This window comes from Drosophila innubila (genome assembly GCF_004354385.1).
Source record: "Drosophila innubila isolate TH190305 chromosome 2R unlocalized genomic scaffold, UK_Dinn_1.0 1_C_2R, whole genome shotgun sequence".
Taxonomy (NCBI): domain Eukaryota; kingdom Metazoa; phylum Arthropoda; class Insecta; order Diptera; family Drosophilidae; genus Drosophila; species Drosophila innubila.
In genome coordinates, this window is record NW_022995374.1 from 22,158,738 (window position 1) to 22,180,323 (window position 21,586).

Sequence of the window (21,586 nt, forward strand, 5' to 3'; positions counted from 1 at the left end):
TTCTTCCTTGTCGTTGATTTTTTGAATAAAAAAATGATAATTATCATAATTTGTGATCTCTGATTAAAACACATTTCACAAATTGTTCAAGCTTCTAAAACTTTTATTAAATTGAATTTGAAGGTATTTGCAAAAATTTGTCATTATTTATCTGTGTTATCTGTATTTTTAATGTATTTGTGTATTTAGTGTATATTATTTCATTAGTTTTTTTTTTTACCTAAGTTGCCTTTATGCATTTTTGTTTTTTGTCAATGCAATTCATTATGAATTTCATTTATTTATTTTATTAATTAATAACTATTTAAATATTTATTTTGTATATGTAATGTTGAGAGCTTTGTATTTGATATGCTACATTGGGTTTTATTTGTATTTTTTGAATTTTTGGTTTTTTTTGGGATTAAGTTAATTTTGTCTTTAACATTAAGCTTGTAATTTTAAAGTTGATTTGTATTTGTTCGTATTTTATTCTTCTCACAACAACTAAGCAAGCTCATCATAAAATATGTCGCATCCAAGAAAATACACATATTTCATTGCATAAAGTCTAAAAAAAAACAATAATAAAGAACGTACGTATTTTGTATATTTGATAATTTCATTGTTTAACTAAAAATAAACCCAAAAACAAATACGCTGTTGATATACATGTGTAATTAAGTATCTATGTGTGTGTATTTGCATATTTTACGCTCAGGCACAAAGTGTAAATTACAAATATTTCAATATTACTCTGCAATATTTCTTATTTTTTCTTTTAAATATCATAATATGATCAAAAACACAAACTAGACAAAATCGAACGGCATTTTCAAGTAAGTACTAAGTGTAATTTAATTCATTTGTATGTTGCTTAAGAAACATAAGTACATATTTCAAATAGGTAGCGGTGTTTTCGTTAATCTCAATTGTTTTATTTTTTTTGTAATATTTTTTTTGTTTGCTTTTTATTTATTTTTTATTTTACGTGAAATTGTCTCTTGGAGCACGGCTCGGCTAAAGTCTACAATTCAGGCAGCGTTTAAGTGCTCTGGTCACACTGTCGCTGCTGCTGGCGGCTAAAGCTTTGCTTGAGTTGGCGGCTGAGGCTGCGGCTGCTGCGCTGCTGCTGCTTCTGTGATGCTGCGTCTTTTTTTGGTATTTTATATGTATAGTTTATAACAACAATAACAGTGTTTGTGTGTGTATCGAATCTTTCTCCCTTTGATTGGATGTCAGTGTGAGTTTTGTATGTGTGTTAGTGTAGAATTTAACAATCTAAGAGCTAATCGGCTCGGGCAGTGGGTTCTCAGTGATGCGTATCTTGTTGCTTTGTGTGCCATAGTAGAGCGTGCCGGATGTATCAGTGGTCACATATGCCCGATTCCCATTCCCATTGCCATTCTCCACATCCAGATCCTCTTCGCTTGTCGGGTCATTTGCATTGTTGTTGTCAGTGCCGCCGCCGCTGCAGTTGATGGCCGTCTCTCTTAGTCGATTGCCGACGCGCATGCTCAACTGTCGCTGGCGATCTCGCTCACGCTCCTGAGCAGCTTGCAATTGTTGCTCACGAAAGTTGGCAAAGAATATCGATGAGTAGGTGTGATATTTGGTGCCACAGGGAGAGCTAGCAGGCGTTGACAGAGGCGTTGCTGTTGTAGTTGTAGTTGTAGTTGCAGTGTTGTAGTTGTAGTATATATTTTTGTGGAGGGGGAAGGTAGTAGTAGTTTGGCTTTTGTTATTTACGTTACGTTACTTTTGAGCATGTTAGTTGTAGTAGTAGTAGTTGTTGTTATTGTTGTTGTTCTTTTTTTTTTGATGAGTGTTCTTTATACACATTCTAAGGATTTGTTGCTGTTTTCATGTTTTCGTTTTTTAGCATGTATATTCTATGTATGCATGTGTATGTGTACTCGTGTGTCTGTGTGGGTGGGTGCAATAATGAAGTTGCTTGGCCATTGTTTTTCACTGGATGTTGCTGCAATTTGTTGCTGTTGCTGTTTTTTTTTTCTTATACTAATACTGTTCTTGTTGTTCTAGCTGCTGATGAGCTTTTGATGATGATGGCGAGACGTTTATGAGAGATGTTGATGATGAGAGAGCGAGCGCTGCATGCACTTAATTGATTGGTGTTGGTGAGAAGAGAAGAGGGCGCCACCTGTCGTCAGCTGCTGTGAAGAAACAGAGACTCGAAACCAGAAACAATAACAGAGAGCGAATTTGTGCATTTTCTTTTAGTTTTTTTTTTTGCCCATCTTAAATGATTTGGAATTTGAAATCGTTGAATGTTCTTTTATTTTGAATTCAAATACACAACAAAAGCTTACAATTTGTGAAATTTATGCATAGCCTCATACAAGATAAATTATATATCTTTATATACGGTATTTTTCATCTTTTTTGTTTTTTTTTTCTTTGTTATATAGCATTGTCATGTATGTATGTATATTTGTATAAGTTAAGTATAAATTTAAACTTATTGCTTTAATACATTTACGCTTGTTGTGTGTGGATTTTGTAATTTTGTGTGCGAGTCAAAGCAACGAGCACCCAAGTACAGCTCAACTCTTGAGGCATAATAAACAAATAAAGTATACAAATACACAAAATAAAATACTCATAAACAAGGTGAAGTAATACGTGTAAGCAATGCCTTTATTTTAAACATTGATACAATAATATTGACTTAATTTCTGAACTAATAATACGTATACGTAATAACTAATAATGATACAAAAAATTGATAACATAACATACAATAAGAAGTAAAAGAAAACAGAAAATCACAGTAAACAAAATAAATACATACAAAAGCGCCATAAAAGCTAAAGCTCCAACTTGTTGCTCTTTCTATGCGTGGCTCTGTGTCTGAGTATTTGTATGTGTGTGTGTGTGTGTGTTGGTCTCAGCGTGCTGTGCTTTCATCTCTGTCTCTGTGTCTTCCAATTTCTCTCACTCGTTTGCCCACGCGCTCTCCAATTCCAACTCCAATTGGAAGGCGCACTGCTCTCATTGCACGCAAAGCTCAATTTGCGTGGAACTGCTCCGACTGGCCGTTGAGATTTTGCGTGCCAACTTTTGCAGTGAGCCAACAGCTACGCATTGTAATTTAACAGGTTTGTTTCATTTCAAATATTGCGTGTAAATAAATAAATAAAATAAAACATCAAATAAATTATATGTATGCATGTACATGTATACCTGTAGAGATTTAAATAAATTATAAGTGCATTGTGTGTTGGAAATAAATGAAATACTACCATAAAAAAGCGTCAAGTGCAGGTAATTCAAATAGAGAGAGAAAACTACAGAGAGAGCAACTGCTGTACTGTGGGTAGGGAATTTACTAGTATAAAACTCATAAGCAAACTACGTGTATAATTGTTTCTTACTTTCAGATGAAAGCTTTCACACATATGGGCAACACACACTTGTTTAAAGTTGTTGCTTGCCAGCTTCGAAAAGCTCACCAATACTTGTGCAAGCAATCGACAAACAAGTGTGTGTGTGCATGTGTATATATTTGGGTGTGTGTGTGTGTGTGTATGTGCTAAGCATTTACTAATTTGTATATAAGTATAATATTTTGAATTATTGTATTAATTATTTAGCTAAATGCATTTCAACTATGATTTTTCTTGTTGCCTTTTTCTACTGAGGTTTCTCGGAGACTATTTTGCGGGTGGATTTCGTAATAGTATGTGTGTGTGTGTGTGTGTGTGGTTGTATGTGTGTGTACAAATATACATACCATATATTAGGATAGTTTGTTATTGTTGCGCATAGATTGCATTTATAGTTGTTGCATTAGATTGATAACAATTGAATTTGATAAGAGAAAATCAATTTGAGAAACGAAAAAAAGTAAATTTCAGAATTCGAATATCACGATACGACAAAATGGTTATCGTCGATGTTTTCGGATCAGAAAAATTAAATGAATTTCGAATACATTCGAAGTTGAGTTCGAGGTTAGATTCGGCGCCCAGGGTATTATGTGCATTATGGTATTTAGATGGATGCATGACGAGAGGCAGGCGAGGATGGTCGGCCAGGCGTATTACAATATTTTGATATTTCGATTGATTTGATTTTAGTATTGCGTGTGTTATGTTTTTGAGGGGAGAGGGGGGTTTTTATATTTTTGTTTTGTTTTGTTGTTTTTGTTGTTGTTGTATGTTGTTTAGCAAAAAACAAGCAGTTTGGAGAAAGGAAAAAGAAATGAAAAACAAAGTAATGAACATATTGAAATATTTTGTTTTTGTTGTTGTAGTTGTCGATACGAAAAATGCATTTGGTTCGTTTCGGGTTTCGGGTTACGGGATTTGATTTTGTTTTTTAATTTTAATTTGGAATTTGGAATTTTTGCTGTTCTCGTGTAGTTGAAACCTTGACTATACAGAGAAGCGACTGGCCTAACTGTTCAACTAAAAGTTAGGGGTTTTATGAATATAAGAAAGTAAACACTTGATTTTCAACAACATTGTTCGAGTTTTCAATTTTTCTTTATTTAAATAATTTTTCTTTTCGTATATTTTTTTCGTTTTTAATGCGTACAAATATTTTGGCTAACAACATAAACAGAATTTTTTTTTGGTTTTTGATTTTCATTGCCAATTCATATGACTAATTATATAAAATTTTGCACAATTTGTATGATTTAATGTTTAATTTCTTTCAGTGTCGATTGCTTGTTGAAAGCGGTTGAAAAGCTTTATTCGTAACTAATTTATTCTTCAATTTGCAAACATTAGGCATTAGGCTAATTAGTAATTAGTAATTAGTGGGGAGAAAAGGCGACTCTGTGTAACTCTATAAGGTCTAGACTCTAGTGTTAAATGTACGTAACTTGTGCTAAGTCTCTTTTTTTTAGAGGCAGCTGCATTTTGATTGTGATGAATGGCTTTATTTTATATTGTTGGTTACTTGTGTTTGAAATGGACAGCTTTGGCAGTCTTGATCTGGTCTAGAATACTGATTTGATTTGATTTTTATTGAATTGAATTGAACTGAACTGAGTGAATCTTAGAGAGATAGGGAGACTGTTTGGCTCATTCGATTGTATCCCAATGAAAGGGTGGTAATTGAAATTTCACTAAAGTAGTAGCAGGTAGGTTGAAATAGGTGGTAAGTAAGATGTTTTGTAGATTTTTCTTTTTTTTTTTTTTTTGTAGAGTTGTAGCAGAGAAGTTGAGGTTCAGTTGTTCAGTGTGTGCTGTGTTCTAACACTTACCATAGCCCTCGCCTTGCAAGAATAGCCGAAAGGCCTCAGCCAACTTGGCTGGTTGCTCCTCCAGCACCATGGCGCAATCGGATATCTGTAAAGTATTCAACAATTTAGTATTTGAATAGATAACAATTTAAATAGATTTGCAATTGGAACCTTCATCCAGGATGAGTTTGTTGGATCCAAGCGACCATTGAATGTCACCGTATCGTCTACATGTGGTGACAGCGAACCGGTTATGTTAATAACTGGCATCTTCAGGGTGGTAGCTGCCGTTTCAGCCCCGGGTGTACCAGGTGGTGTGCGTGCCAAATGCAAATCATTGCGATGAATATACGCATTGATCAACATGGCCAGATTTGTGGGATTGACACCACGCTCAAAATGCTGCTTGTACATCTGCACCAGATCATGATTGCGCTCCTCCGGATTGCGTCCAAAATGATGCCACATCAGATAATCGATGACGCCCTGTGTCATGCCCTTGGTGCGCAAGAAACGCGCATTGAAACTCTGATAGCCCCATTCGATCCATCCCGACTGCGTCGACACACAATTAATCAGACAGAGTGCGCCCACCTTATCCGGATGTCCATGGGCGAATCTTGCCAGGATATTAGCTCCAGCGCCAACACCAAAGCCAATCACCGACTTGAGGCCAAAATGCGACAGCACAAAAAGCAACTGTGCGGCCAGATCATCCATGGTTGGATACACATAGCTAAAGGAAACAATAAATTACAATAGTTTTGTTTAAGTTTAAGAATAAATCAACTTTTCATTACTTTATTAAAACTGGGCCGATTTTGATTTGGATTTTCATTTTAACTAATGATTAATTTGTATATTGATTGTACTAGCTTATTTTTTTTATTTTTGAATCCGACTCCAACCTTTTACCATTCTTTGTAAATTTTTTGTTTTTAGTTTTGAGTTTTTATTTAATAAGTAATGTTAATAAACACAAACTTTAGTTCGAGTTTTATATAGAAATGTTGAATCGAAAAAGTCAAGAAGTCAAAATTTCAAAAAAAAAAAAAAAAAAAAAAAAAAAAAACGTGGAGTTACAAATATTGAATTTTCTCTGGAAAAAAACACGCTTATTCTTAATCTTATTTTTATTGCCTGCTTTAAATTTTTGTATTTTTGTAGGTCATTTATTACAGTCGTACATCGAAAATTAAACGAATGAATTTAATTTTGCAAATTAACTAAGATAACAAGAACTTAAAAAAAAAAGAATATCGATTTAATTAACTCGATAGACAATTTAAAAAAAACATTTGGAGTTTGAATTATTGATATTTCAATACATTTTTTTATCACAAGTTTTAATGATCCCCTCGCATTATAAATTTAGTAAAAAATTGTAGTAGTATAAACTTAAAATCTCTTTGATTAAGCAAAGAAATTTTTTTTAAGTCAAGGCAGAAGTAAACAAAATATTTGATATTGTAAAAGTTTTCAGTCAATTGTTTTGCAATTGATGGGTACAACTTACTCCTCTGGTAGTGTTGGTGCACCCTCCTCCTGTCCCGGTGCCGTTACATGGTACACACAGAAGTTTTCCAGCAGTCCACGCATCACTGGGAAATTAAAGAAGCCAGCAAAACTGGTGGCATCTATTAAAAAAAAGGCAAATAAAGTTGTTAATTTACTAGGCAATTAATTGTAGCTGGATTACATACAGTTGAGTCCCAAATCATGGTAGGTCACTATGGCCGGCTTTGAGGTATCACCCTGTATGGCCACATGTATATCGCCCTTATCTGTGGGCACACGTCGCTGTTCGCAGGCCTCCAGAATGGAGCCGCGTGCATTGGGAAATTGCAGCTGCACAGAGCGCAATTCGATATCATCCATTGGATCAACGGGCATAGTGCTATAGAGATAGATACAAATCGAGTTTAGTTATTATGTTCAATGGGTTCTTATGACTAGCTAAATATTAGTATTTGGTGTTCTTTTAGTGGGTCACTCATAAACTTGCATCCGGCGGGCTGCTTTTCAGTGCTGGGCATCCATTTTTGGCTAATTTTACAAAATGTTTGGGCTCTAAGGCTACAAAAATGAGTTGTTCTCGTTACGCGACTAATGGCTATTGGCTATTAAAATAAGTACTAAATTACAAGTTGCAAAAAGAAACTCAGGTTTGTAAATGATAAGTATATATTTTGTATGTATTTATAATAAGTACTTATATGCAATATAGATTTAATTGTTCAACATTCAAGTTATATATGAGATGCGTTTGAGAGACGGGCGGATGCGGTTTGTTTCTCATAAATGTAAATTTAAATTTTGTTTTTTTAGTTTCTTTGTTAGGATTATTCAACTCAAAGTTCACTCTATGCAAAAATACTTACAATAACAATTGATAGTAAAGTAAAACCAAAGGCAACAAGTCTAATGTGAGTTATAAATTAGTTATAAATAATAATCGTTAATAAAATATTAAACAAAAAACTTGTCAAGAATTCGTGTAACTTGAGTTTCGTGTGGGGAAAGTGAGGGTCGTTGCGCGGCAAATGCATATCTTACACGTACATGAAACTGAGGGGGTTATTGTTATTCCGGATCTGTTCGAAACGTAAGGTTTTTTTTTTTTTGAATCGGTTACGAATAGCTGTTGTTGATCTGAACTTTTATTTGAGGTTCTTTTTGTTTTTGCATTTTTGTTTCGTTTTGTTGGCTTACCCCAGCAGATGTGCCTCCTCGGCAGTGTGTGTTGGTGCTGATGGCATCTTGGTGTTCAGTGTCTTACCAGTTTTGTCGCGGTCTCTGAAATAAATACTATGAGCATGCAAGCAAAAAACCGAAAACACAAAAATCGAGAGGCAATTTGCTTATATAAATAGATACAAAATGACAACCTAAAACTCTTCTTAATTTTCCCGATGTTTATGTGATTTATGCACAGAAAAATCGAAAAAATATTTAGATTTTTTTAATTTGAAAATAATTATCTAAATACACACTAAGTATGTATGCTTAAAATATGTAAGAGTACTTGTTGTTTGAGTATGTATTTGATTTTTCAATAGAGAATACAGAAATAGATTTAAATTGAGTCGAGTTTTAGGCTGTTGATGGGAATAATGGTTTAATGGTCCCGACAACTTTTCGCTGTTGGCTTTAAATGTATGAAATGCCATTGATGAGGTAGAAATTGAGCTGGAGAGGATGAGGATACGAAATATACGAGTGCTCGGCTATGTACAACAGTAAACAACAGTTTTCACGTTACGTAAACTTAAATAAATGAGTCACGCAATGTCATTCGGGGTAAATGTCGATGTCGACGACGACAACGACGACAAACAACTGGCGCCAGAAATATGAGCTACCATAAACCCTTCACCCACACTAACTAACTAACTAACTAACTAATTTGGCCGACTAACGTTAAAGGGACTAGACCCTGTGTCTAGGTAATTTGGCTTTCAGAATTTTGGCCATGTTGAATAATAATGTGGCCCGTATGCACATTATTTCTGACTCTGTCAATTTCGTCTATGCTCAAAACTCAATTAGTTGAGGGTCTCTTATGTGCGAGCAATTCATTTGGGTCTGATTAAGCAGCAGTGTATATATACAGTAGACATACATAAATTATCAGCGTTAAATATGCGACATGTTAATGCCGTTAAGTATTCTAAAACCTAACTGAAGAACTTTTTAGTTATTTCGAAACTTGTTTCAGCTATAAAGAAAGCATTTACCCAAAGGAGCTTATATGTATTCAACTAGTATAAAATATAATAGGACTTATTTAAAGAGCATTCCTCCATTACCCTAGCGCCGTTTAAACTTGAAAGCTTTAAAATTACAAAACCAGCCTACTTTTATAATTTCTTAGTTAAAACATTTTCTACCCACTCGCTGTTAATTGTACACTTGTTGTTTTCTTGAACTGTTTATATTTAAACACTGTCTCGTATTATTTCCTTTTGCTGTTGACTTAAGCGCACGGCGCCAGTCTTGAAACGGTCAGCCACTAACCGGTTAGGACCGGTGAAACCCAATCAGAACTTGAGAAAGCGGGCACAGCGAAAAGTGCAATGACTGGACTGAAGTGTAAACAGAGCTTTAACTTATGATGAGCTTCAAAAAGCAAACACTTTTACATATATACATTTTAAATTAATTGAGACCAACAACAAATCTGTGTATATATATGAGCGTGAACTATGTCACCGTAACGGAAGTATTAATTAAAGAACTTGACGAGCGGGTAATCAACATAAATAATAATTGTACTAAATATGAGTACTCGTTCAAGTAAATCTCACTGACAGAAATAGAACAAAAATGTATCGCAGTTAACGGTTGACTAAATTGCTGTCTATCTGTCTGAGTTTACATTGCACTTTTGCGCTTTGGCAGCATTGTTGTTGTTGTTATTTGTATTGACAAAACTGCAGGCGGTTTCTGACCTTGAGTCAGGGCTAACTTAGCAATAAGTTTATAGAAGAAAGTTGCCCCCGTGTTGGATGTCAAATCGGTGATGTAACTGAGAGCGAAAAGTGAGCAATACATACACTATATAATAATAATAATAATATAAGATACATATATACACACATATGTACATTCCAATCTATATGTTTATATATTTGTATACTTTTGTGCATTGTTGTTCACTTTGGCTTAATCAGATTTAATGTAAATGCTTTAACAAACACAAAAAGCTCTCACGCACATGCAAACGCAATTAAGTTGTGCTTTAAGTTAATGGTAAAGTTTCGTTTTTGTTTTCAACTTTTTGCAGTGCAACAAACAAGGACAACATCGATATATAAAAGCAATAACATATATAGAAAGAGAGTATGTATGTATTTTTTTCATCCTTTTTCGTTTTCGTTTTCTCTTACCTGGCACCACCACCAACAATGGCTGGCTGTCGCTGCTCCATGCGTACCAGCTCTTCGCTATCGCTTGGCGATGATTTGATCGCCTGACCAATTGCACGCTTCATGCTCTCAAACACGGAGGTGGGCGACGCTGCCTGTGGTTCTGTGGTGGATTGATAGATGGCGCTGCCGCTGCCATTGCCATTGCCATTCATCGCTGGCAGCGATACATAGCCGCCCTCTGACTGCGGCATAGTTCTTAATTTCTTTTGCTTACGTTTTCTTTCTTTCGTGTTTTATGTGCTCTCTTTAGAATTATGACTGTGTGTCACTCTCTCACTCTCACTCTTGCAATTACTTAGCCTGCTCAGTTTTGTATTTGGATTTCATACGCTGATAAAACTTTTAGTGCGCTTTCTGTGTGTTTGTATGTGTGTGTGTGGGTGTGTGAGAGTGAGTGAGTGCATGCAAATTGAGCTTGCGTGTGTATGTGTAAGTGCGTGCATATGTTTTGTGTTGTTATTGCCAGTTAAAATTATAATAACAATGCGTTTCATTGTTGAATTTGACACGTGATTCATCAGCAGGCAGCCACAGGCAGCAGTCGTTGCCATATATATAATATAAATACATATGCGATATACATATACAAATGTTACCCATTCGTCAGTAGTAGCAGCAGCGGTCACAATAAACATAAATTAAATAAATAAAAAAAGAGAGAGAAATAAATTATAATATAACATACGAGAATCAAGAAATCACAAGCAAAAGCCAAAACAAATCATGTAATCAACGAATTTGAATGTACCCTTCACCTGGAAGTTAATGTTAAACAACTGTTGAAGATAACATGACCGTAACAGCCGTTTACAGTGGCTTAAAATGTTATTTTGAAATTGGACCAATTTAATATCACTACTCCCTGTTTGAGGGGCAGCGCAATGAATACATTATGAATGACAAAAGCATACAACTCATTTGGTTAATAAGCGTGGGACAAAGCAGAGTGCATGAACAACAACAACAATAGAAATAACAACTACGAGAGTAAAAAATTGTATTTGGCGTCAAAGTTCGTACTTGAAACAAGATATGCAGGCCAAAAGCAAAGCATACATTCACAAATTCACACATGTGGCATGCAACCACAGCAGCAACACTCAGCAACACTCGTCTCTGGTTTCCCCTTCTCTCTCGGTTACATGTGCATTACATTAACCCAGTTCTAGTTTTATGCGGCTACCGCTCTACGGCTCGTCTAAGGGTCTCTCATTTAGGGGTTGCGCCGTGAGGCATGCAACACAGCCCCCTTTTGCCACATGGCATTCTGCACAGTTTGCACATCAGTAGGAAGCTGATTAAGTGCGTCACCGAAATTCCAACACTTCAAAAAGAACGACAACCAGCAAATCAGAAGCCACAACGATGACGCAAACTCATAGATAAGTATAGTATAGAATGGAAATATAATATAATAATAATAAAACAGCAAAACTCGATATGATTCTTTTGCGTTTTATCTATAATCGTAAAACTACTCGTAGTAGGCAAATTCAGCGCTTTTGGCAGGTCACTCAATACCACGGGGCGTATGTGGAATACGGAATAAAGCCATCAAGTAACAAAAAGGGCTGGGCAAGTGTCCAAATTGGAAATATCTCTGGACAGTGTATATATATATAGTATATACCCGTTACTTAAAAAATAATTAAATGAGTATATTGTGTTCGTTGGAATTTATGTAACAGGGAGAGTGAGGCATCTCCGACCCTATAAAGTATATATATTCTTTATCATCAACAGCCGAGTCGAAATAGCCATGTCCGTCTGTCTGCATTTAAATTAAGAAAATTAAGAAACTAAAATTAAATTAAGGTATATAACAATATATCTTATTAATTTCTATTATTATATTTAATCGTAGCAAGATCGATAAATTAGAACAGCAGTAATAGCTGACCAAAGATCTTAAAGCAATACAAGCTCCTGAAAGTATGCAGAAGATTTTATATTTTTGGACCTTACAAAAATTCATTGAACCAAATTTTCTATTATTATTCGGTAGATATTATTATTATTAGATAGTTATTTCTTTAAAGTACCTTTATATTTAAATATTTATATTTAAATAAGTAACGGATATTTTATAGTTGGGGTCTCGACTATAGCCTTTCCGACCTGTTTTTTTATCTATTTATTATGCAAAACTTACGACGTCGTTTCCCCATTTTTTTCACATTCTGTTGCACTTAGTACGGTATAAATTTTTTTAATATTGGCAATAAAGAAAAACTTTTTACATAAACTACAAAGGCGGAACGTAGATTAAAGTCAAGCAAATAAACGTTGATTGTATCTCAAGCACTCGAGCAACGAATCGTGCTACCGCCTTGATAAATACTTATAGCTAAACTCAGTCCAAATTCAAGAAGAGCAAGTCCCCTGTATAAAGCATAATTATTGAAAAAACCACTCATCATTTAATACTATATCACAAATTTTGTTGCCTCTACGATTGTATATTTTCTATAAAAATAAGTAGTTTCATCTATAAATTGGTTACAGGGTATAAAATTTAAGTATAATAAATCTGTAGTCTAGTGAGAGCACTCTAATCTCAGACTGATTTCTTTATTTTGTTTTATCAGTTCGGATCTTGAAAGAAACGCGCAATTGCGAACAATTCTCTTATAGATATGACACGAATGTGATACGAAGTATATGATTTATCACCGTAAAGTAAACTACACTGATTACACTTTATAAATCAAAAGGAAACATCTCTAACACTTATTTATTGCACATTTAACTTTGACCTTTTCACTGACCTAAATTATGGGCGCCGATAAAGTGCAAATTCATTTGAAATACTTTTACATAGCAATAAAACGATGATATAATGTCGGCCTGCTCTTTAGTAAAATGTATTGTTCACCTGGCCATAAAGAATGGGATTTGTGTGAGTCGAAGTGGCAAACATTTGCATATAATTAAAGTCTGTATATATGTATGAAAACTTAGTCGTATTCTGTAGAACTGGGCAACTGGGCCAAGCCTGCGGGTTCGCTTCAATTTCTATTCCAATTCCGATAATTGCCCGCAAAATGTGCCATTTATGACGAATTATTCATAATTACAAATTGCATGCGCGGCAAAAACAAAGAACGCCAGCACAAAAATAAATAAGCGATTGAAGAGCTAAGAGTGCTATATAAAGAAGAAGGTGCGACGCATACACTGAGAAAAAGAGAATTGGGTCCTTTGTGTTGAATAATTACTGCTGATATAAATTCAATACATTGCTTTTCAAATTAACAATTTTATTCAATTTGTAAATAAATATAAGTCCAATATCAATAATTACTTTTTTTTAACAAAGCACAGCAGGAACCAGAACGATTATAAACTTTAAAAAATTATAACTTATTAAATGAAAGCTGATTTTCTTCTAAGCAATAAAAAAAAAAAACTATTATTTTTCGATACGAATAGAAAAATTATGGAATGATGATAAAATTTTAATATTTATTAAAAATCAAAGTATCAGAGGTGTTCCAGAAACTAACCGATAACGTATTGTATATTTAGAACACCCCAGTTCCCCAGATAAATAGAATAAGCTCTATTTTTGTCTCCATTTAAATTTTATAAGTATTTTATCAGTAAGAATCTATACAATTCTAAAAATTCTCTTCGATTTTAACCTCGCCTTGCACTCATCTTAGGTTTGATGCACCCAAAGGATGTTACTCGGTGTTTTCTCACTGTGCATTGGCGCAAATATCGAGAATTTGGCAGATCGCCTTGGCAACCGTTGCCAGGTCAACACAGACAACAACAGAGCAATAACAAAAGCAATTGCGTGTGCAGTGCAATTGAATATCTCGATTCGAGCCTGACCTAAACGGAAATTGTTGGCCTGTGTCAATATACAATTGGCCAAAAAGGACAACAAATAATATCACATAATTTATCAATAAATTCAAGGCTTTCTGTGTTTCAACAAATTGCAGTACAGAGTGAAATTATTCAAAAAATAAGTGTATCCTGCTGGAGGGGGGAGGGGGGTGTAGGGGGAGAAGGGGGAGAAGGGTGTAGGTGCAGAGGTTGACAAAGATGGCGACAACAAATCCTAGAAAGGAAATGTCACGCTATACGCTAGAAGCCGCAGGACAAACGTCACACTCTCATACACACACACACTCACTCAGGGACAGACATTTAAAGAGAAGGAACAGAACGTCAACAACACTGTTGTTGTCGGTACGGATGTAAGAGCAAACGTGTGTGGGGCAGAGCGGGGGTGTTGTGCAGGTTGCTCTACTGTTACGTGTTTGCAATCGATTTGAGAGTTACATAAAAACAGAGCAAAAGAGGAGCGAGTAAGTGTATGTGTGTGTGTGAGAGAGAGAGAGAGAGAGCGAGATACAGAGAGTGTGAGCACCTGGGCAGGCAATTTGGCAAATTTTTGATGGACTCGACAAAAAGTTAGATTAACTGACCTATGCGCCTATAAAATATGCAAGCAAGTTAAACAGCAATGTCAAATAAAAGCAATGGGTATTTGTCTAAAGCCACGACGCTGGCGCCGGACTGTTAACTGAATCCACAAACCACAATGTGGAAAATGGCCGTCCAGTGGAGCCGCAGGAGCAATAAAATTCAAACAAACAAACAAAGCAACAAAACGAAACGACGTTAGATGGAGGTCGTTACAGAGGGAGAATAAAACGTTGGTCTGCGTTACGTCACAGTCATTTGGGGCTTGTCAAAATTAACAGCACAAAGCAAATCAAAAGAATGAGAAAAAATATGTAAAAATTAGATGCATTAGTGGGATAAATGGGAGCAACAACAACAGTATAACAGAACAACAGCATAAGAACAGCAACAACATTAACATGCAATGCAAATGTCTAACAGACAACTGTTAACTACTGCTAAAAGCTCCAAATTCAGCTGTGAGAGAGCTGAGTGTGCTAATTAAAAATGGATGCAAATGATAAATATGATACAGCGCGTGTTTGAGTTTGATGAGCGGAGAAAGAGAAACCGGGGTGGTGGGGTCATAGTAATAGTAGTAGTAGTAGTGTTTGAGAAGTTTAAGTCAGAGCAAAAGTGATGATCAAAAACAACAGAAACTTTAATAGACAGAGTGGAGGTCATCACGCGTCTAATCGCTGCGCGGTGAGGAGAGTGCATGTACATAGTAGGTATGTAAGTGTGCGTGCGATACACAACTGCCTGTCGTTGTCTTGTTGTTTTTGATATTATCACTTTTTCTGTCAATTATCTCCATTTTGCATGTGTAGGTGTACATTTGTATGTGCGTGTGCGTGTTTGTGCTCAGTGGACACCAAAACTCACCTGACGCTCTTAGTTCTGCTTGTCTTCTGCTTTGACGCACTTTCAGCAACAGTAACAATTTCAAGTGGCTCGGCGGGAGTTAACGGGGGTCTGTTGTAGGTAGGCAGCACAATTGTAGTTAATTACAAAATTGTGGAAATTTACTGCTTGCTGGTCGATTTCGTTGTTTGAAATTTTCTTGGCAGTTCTGCTCTTTATCTATGTAGGTTCTTTACTAAGGAGCAACACTATGTATGCATAAGTAGTTTACTAGCGCGCACAACAACACCAGCAACAACAATAGAAAATGCTCGCGAGACTTTTTCTATGAAAAAATCAATACTTGTTTAGGTCGTAAAATTTTTCGCGATTACACTTGTGTAATTTGATTCACTGTCGCGCACGCCCACACACGAACACACTTACTAAGCTGCATTGGTTTACTTTAGCAAGATTACTGAACACTAATTCGATGTTGTTTGTCACTATAAGAATAAGTTGAGCATTTAAATAACGTTCAACGAACAAAACTTGCTCTGCAGCCAACCAGCTCGATGGCACTGTTGCCAGCTATTGTTCCCCCTTAGAAGTTGGCAGCACTGGTGTGGATGGCTGCCACCCGGTCCAAAGGCTGCCACCCTACAAAGTTTTTCGATCTGGCAACATGTACCATTTTAAGCAAATTGCAAAGTTGGTTGCACGCAAAAAAAAACCTTTTCTTGTATTTTTCTTAATTTTGAAGATAGAATTTTTTAAATTTTTGCAGAATTTTGTACAATTTTTATATTTTTTGTAGAATTAAATTTGTATCTGGTCTCTCTATGGATTGAGGAGCTCAAACCTCAATTTTTGTTTACCCTTAATTTATCTAATTTCGATTTTAAGTTTTCATCAAAATTTTAATTCATTGCAAAGGTTTTGCATTTGGAAATATCCCTTAATTAAAATTTACATTTACCTGTGTGGCCGCACGCGACCAATAAAGCGTTCAAACACTAAGCACTTTGCTTAGTGGTAGTATTTTAGCTAGTTCTTATCGCAATTTCAGCTATTTTTCGAATGCTTTCCAGCCAGAAACAGCTATTTTTCCTCTAAAAAGTTGGCATCACTGCAGAAAACAACTGCGACAGATCTAGTTAAATTGAGTTTTTCGTTCGTTCAATCATCGCTAAAATTTGAGGCGGAATCACTCAGACGTCAACTCTAAATGCTACTCAGTTATTTAATTTTAAATTAACCTTTTCCCTAGTTAATATATAGATATTAATGAAGTGCGACTAAACAGCCACTCAGCTTAGTTAAAGTATAACTAAAACTTATTCAGCAGTTCACTTCAGTAACCCGTTCAATTGAACTTGTTCTGTACAAAACGAGAGCTCAGTAAAGTTGTAGTTTACTTTACTAACTTAAAGTAAACTTGTAGTAAAGTTGCTGTATTTAATTCTGTCAGTTAAATATATTGATAAAGTCAAATCAGTATTTTAGTTAGCAGTAAAGCAAAAGCAAAGTACAAAATAGCGAATTAACAGAAGCGGAGAGAAGGATAGCACGTGTTCGAACAACAACAGGAAAGTTAGCTACACCGTAATTGTTGCATTTACAGTAAATTGTACAAAATAACATTTATAACAAAACTTGTAGAATACCTGTTTCAATAGCATTTATTAAGAAATGCCTCGTAGATACACAACAAAGTTACAGCTAAAGAAGCTAAATGAAACAGTGGCGGCACGAAAGAAGCAACAAAAGGAACACAGTGATGACTCGGAGAGCGGCTTATCAGACGGCGAGGATGCAGAGGAGGATGCTCTGGAGGGCAAGGACAATGCAGAGCCATTGCGTAAACTGCTTGAGACATCGAGACACGATACACATCCATCGATGAATCAAGGACTTGGACAAGATTCGAATGCCAAAGGGACACTTAGTATATTTCCCAGCTCGTCGTTTACAGTGCCGCTGCCATTGTACGTCGCTGATCAAACAACGCCCATTGTCGATCATTGTCGACAGCGTCCCACTGTGCACGACGATTGGATGCGTCACCTGAATCTCTGCAAGTCCAAGTACCTGAAGCAGACGAAGAAACAAAAGCAACGCGAGAAGAAACACCAACACAACATTTACAGTTCGCACTTGTTCGATGTGGCTGAGCAAATTGCCACACAGGATAATACATATTTTCGTGACAGCTATGATTACTATTACACTGGCGGCAATCTGAATCTATTGCCCTACTCGGCGGCAGGAGATGAGTCCAAGATGCTGGCGTTGCATGTGTCCGGCGAGAAGCTGCAGCAGTTGCATTTCTCAAAAGTTGGCGAGGAGGCGGAATTATGGCAGCCACTGTACAGTGAATCCCTGGCTGACATGTCTAGTGAAATCTTCGAACTGTTTCCTGTGAGCAGCTTTCGAGTGAATCATGGCAACATGTTCCTGGCGCGTCTACTCAACGATATCGCAATCTATGAGCTAAAAAAAACGGAGGATCATGATGATAATGATGATGAGAATGGTCCCAGATACGAGCTAAACTGTCAGTGCAAATACAACAGCAAAGATGGACCCTTTATCAGCGTTGCCCAGGCTGTGAACAAAGCCAATACATTGGCTATCGCTTGCCAGGATCGAAGTGTACGCTTTCTGGACATTGTATCGCAACAGGATATATCCAAGCACGAGGTGTCCATGCTGAAGGGCGCCGATAGGAGCAGCACCTGGGCACAGTTGCGTGCCTGGCAGGAGAATTGTTTCTACTACGCATGTCCGTCCGCCTTGCTCACCATCGATATGCGTTGTGCCAACGAGGTGATTAATCCGTGCTTTGCCAGCAGCGTCTATACAAAGTATTGTGAGAGTTTCTCTTGTTTGGGCAGCAGCGTGAATCCCAATCTTTTATATGTAGCCAGCAATCATAAATTACACTGCCTGGATATGCGGTGTCTGGGCAAGAAGCTAGCAGATCGCTCGGTTGTCACCTGGACACATCAGATGGCGTATTCGCCCACATTCATGGATGCCATTGCCCATGAAGGTAGCGAATATGTGGCCATGTCCAATGCTGTGCCTGACGATCAACGTATCTGCGAACTGAAGGGAGTTCTAGCTAAAAATATCACGGAAATGTGCTCCCCCACCTTGCCCTATGGTCCACCACAGTTGGAGGAGGCTCTCATCGATGCTCGTCTGCGGGGTAACAGCGTTAACATCTATGCAGATCTCGCCGAGCGTGTTAAATGCTCCTCCACGGGTATTAAATTCCACAGATTAGAGAATGCCAGCGATGGCGCCTTTGCCCAACTGCTCACTGCGAGCAGCGTGGGAGATATTTTCTGCCAGAGAGTGACCCTAAGGGATGAGCTGGAAATGGTGCGGGAACAACGAACGGGATCCCACACAAGCGAGGCCATACTGTACTATGCTGATCTGGTACAGGATCGTGTGACCAGAAAACTACACTGCACTGAGGTACAGCCAATGGCAATTATGCGAGATATTATGAAATCTGATATAGAACGTAATGTGGAACAGGAAAAGCCAATGCCTATAGAGGATATAGAAATAGACTACGGGTTCGATGATTCCGATTCAGAGTCCAATGCGGAAACTGATGGTTCTACAGAGGATCAGCCAACAGTTAGTAAAAAAGTAGCCAAAAAATCAACTAAAGCTGTCACGCAAATAGAAACCGAGGAATCGCCAGCTGTGGAAAAAAAAGTACAAAAAAAGACGGCAATAAATCGTGGACCCTGGCAAAAGTCGGCCTATAATCTAAGTCGCTATACAGATGTGATTAGCACACGCATGCTGAGCATTTGGGATATTGATGAGTTTGAATTAACGCGTGATGTAAACATCGATATGATTGATGAGAAATTGAAGCGAAACAAACCCGAACCGGAAGTGGAAGATCGCACAACATCATGGCTACAGCAAGTGCCCAAACCCGAGGATGCGGCTGCCTTTTTCGCGGAAGATAAACCCGATCTTGTGCCCGGTACAAATCTGCCCACCTGCTATGAAGCCGTTCATGCAGACTATACGGAAGTGGGCAACGAAACTGTTGATATTGAAGCCTTGTTAACGACTAAAACAGAAGCATCGTTTAATGAAACTGTCAGTTTTAGTAGAAGGCCGCATTCCACACTGCGACCGGGAGAATTCACGGTTATTGAATCCGATCCAAATCCAACGCCTGCTAAACGACCTAGAACTAAGTATACTATAGGATTTTAGGGATTAAGTAGCTAGTTTTAGTTTTAGTAGAATACAAACACTTTACACGCAATAAACTAAAGATATTTCAAATCGAAACTCTAATCTAATCGTCCAGTTATTTTACAGGTTCTTAAAGGGATTTTTAAAATGAGTGCACGTCCACGTCGAATGCCGAATTTTACCAGTGCCGAAGAGAATGTCTTGAGAATGTTAGCGCAGAAATACAAGAATGAGATTGAAAAGAAGGGTGCAAATGCCGACATTTGGCGAAGTAAGAAAACTGCATGGGCGAATATTGAGAAGGAATTTTTTAAGTGAGCATATAACTTTAACAGATGGGGAGATTGCTTTCAAAATTTTTATTTATTTTCATTATTTTAAGCAAAACGAAAGTTAATCGTCCGGCTATTAAATTAAAATCGAAATATGAATCTTTGAAGAAATTGAAAAAACTAGAAATTGTTGAAGTCGAAGTTAAGCAAGAATTGATCGAGAATCAAGAAATGTTTCAAGCTGAATTAGTAATTGCACCGAAGAAATCGCCTCAGGTCGAGCTAGAAGCTATCATGGAAGAGCCGAAATCAAATCCCCAAGTCATTTGCGAGGTTTCTATAGAGGAACCGAATTCACCCTCTCAATCAGAGTTGTATATTCCAAAAGGGGAACCGAAATCATCCCCTCAAGCTGAGCTAGATGTTCCTAAAGAGGAACCCAAATCTTCACCTCAAGCCGAGTTAAATATTCCAAAAGATGAAGCAAAATCACGAACTCAATCTGTGTTAGTAGTTTCTAAAGATGAACCAAAATCACCCCCTCAAGCTGTGTTGGAAGTTCCAAAAGAGGAACCCGCCAGCCAGCAGCCGATGGAAGTTGATTTAGAAGACGATTCAAATACTTCTTCTGCTTCGAGTCTCAACACAGGACCAAGCAATGATATAAAAAGAAATTCCACCTTGGTAAATTATATAAATAAACCTGTTAGCTATAACTTTTTTTTTCTTATAACGTTTTTTCAGTCCACGGAGCTTAAGTTGAATCAGGAACATTTTGTTTTTTATCGCAATAAGGAAATACGTGCCCAACAAAAACATTTGGCTGAACTAACAAATTTAGAAATCCAGCGAAAAATTTTGGAAATGGAGCTTAAAATCAAAGAACGATCTTTTAATAATATTTAGTCTATTATAATTTTATTAAAATGATAAAAAATTAAACAACAAACATTTTTTTCTTTTAGTGACCGTAAATAATATAATTTAAAAAAATTATTTTCGAAGTTTTTTGTTTCTAAATTGCCTTACAAATAAATTTAGTAATGTGCATTTGTTAATGTATTAAGATATTTTACTTGATTTACTTACCATTTTGATTGGCCATTCCGTTGATTGGCCAATTGGGCCTCCGAATTGGCATCCCCATTCAAATCTGGCTCGTAAGCAGGATTTTCGATTCCTTCCAACCGCTCAACCACAAATTTGTGATCTTTACGTTTAAGCGCATATCCTTGAGGACGATTTTGTATCTCTTGCAGCATGATTCTATATAGATTGTAGAGATTTTAATCCGTTAAATTTAAAGCAACCAACGCGTAGAGAATTAATTTGCAACTGAATTTAATTAATTTAAGCTCGCATTTCTAATTGATTGGTATTAGCAATCGCATTCATTGGGGCGTAAAATGACCCCAAGGGTAAAACGATTTGTTTTTCATTATTTATTGATCTATTCTATTATCTTAAATTTAGTGGGTGTGTCAATTGCTGTTTATTTGGGTAAATACATAGTTTTTCTAGTACATAGATATAATCAAGTTATAGTAGATGCAAAATACGATAATATTTTAAATTCAAACATTATTGAAGCTCTTAATTTATAAATTGATTAAGATAAATTACTAAACAAATTCATGCTAGCCCCGCCCTATAGGATTAGGCGCATGCGCGTTTTTTGGGCGTGG

The 21,586-nt window shown here is 36.5% G+C and overlaps 3 protein-coding genes and 1 long non-coding RNA gene across 9 annotated transcripts; 3 read left to right on the forward strand and 1 right to left on the reverse strand.

The window, feature by feature from the left end:
* Positions 1-1,143: 1,143 nt before the first annotated feature.
* LOC117785767 (protein NDRG3) lies at positions 1,144-15,974 on the reverse strand. 6 transcript variants are annotated; one of them, XM_034623989.1, is made up of 8 exons: positions 15,433-15,974; positions 10,084-10,479; positions 7,907-7,990; positions 6,898-7,091; positions 6,711-6,831; positions 5,366-5,930; positions 5,216-5,300; positions 1,144-1,634 (listed from the first exon to the last, which is right to left on the reverse strand). In XM_034623989.1, exons 2-8 carry the CDS (start codon positions 10,314-10,316, stop codon positions 1,261-1,263), a joined length of 1,656 nt encoding a protein of 551 aa, XP_034479880.1. In that variant the 5' UTR covers positions 10,317-10,479; positions 15,433-15,974; the 3' UTR covers positions 1,144-1,260. The 6 variants fall into 6 exon arrangements, with proteins under 6 accessions (XP_034479880.1, XP_034479877.1, XP_034479876.1 ...); XM_034623986.1 differs by lacking the exon at positions 1,144-1,634 and adding an exon at positions 2,612-3,057 and having other exon boundaries at positions 15,433-15,970; XM_034623985.1 differs by lacking the exon at positions 1,144-1,634 and adding an exon at positions 2,612-3,077 and having other exon boundaries at positions 10,084-10,464; positions 15,433-15,964.
* On the forward strand, positions 13,678-14,072 carry LOC117785768. Its single transcript, XR_004617527.1, has 2 exons — positions 13,678-13,727; positions 13,791-14,072. It is a non-coding gene; the product is annotated as an uncharacterized LOC117785768 (long non-coding RNA).
* A 617-nt stretch (positions 15,975-16,591) lies between the features above and the next one.
* LOC117785011 (PGC-1 and ERR-induced regulator in muscle protein 1-like) lies at positions 16,592-20,818 on the forward strand. The gene is made up of 4 exons (XM_034622883.1): positions 16,592-16,979; positions 19,756-19,943; positions 20,012-20,585; positions 20,646-20,818. The coding sequence occupies exons 2-4, from the start codon at positions 19,777-19,779 to the stop codon at positions 20,805-20,807; spliced, it is 903 nt and encodes a 300-aa protein (XP_034478774.1). The 5' UTR covers positions 16,592-16,979; positions 19,756-19,776; the 3' UTR covers positions 20,808-20,818.
* On the forward strand, positions 16,971-19,731 carry LOC117785010. Its single transcript, XM_034622882.1, has one exon. The coding sequence runs from the start codon at positions 17,083-17,085 to the stop codon at positions 19,645-19,647; it is 2,565 nt and encodes an 854-aa protein (XP_034478773.1). The 5' UTR covers positions 16,971-17,082; the 3' UTR covers positions 19,648-19,731.
* Positions 20,819-21,586: the final 768 nt, after the last annotated feature.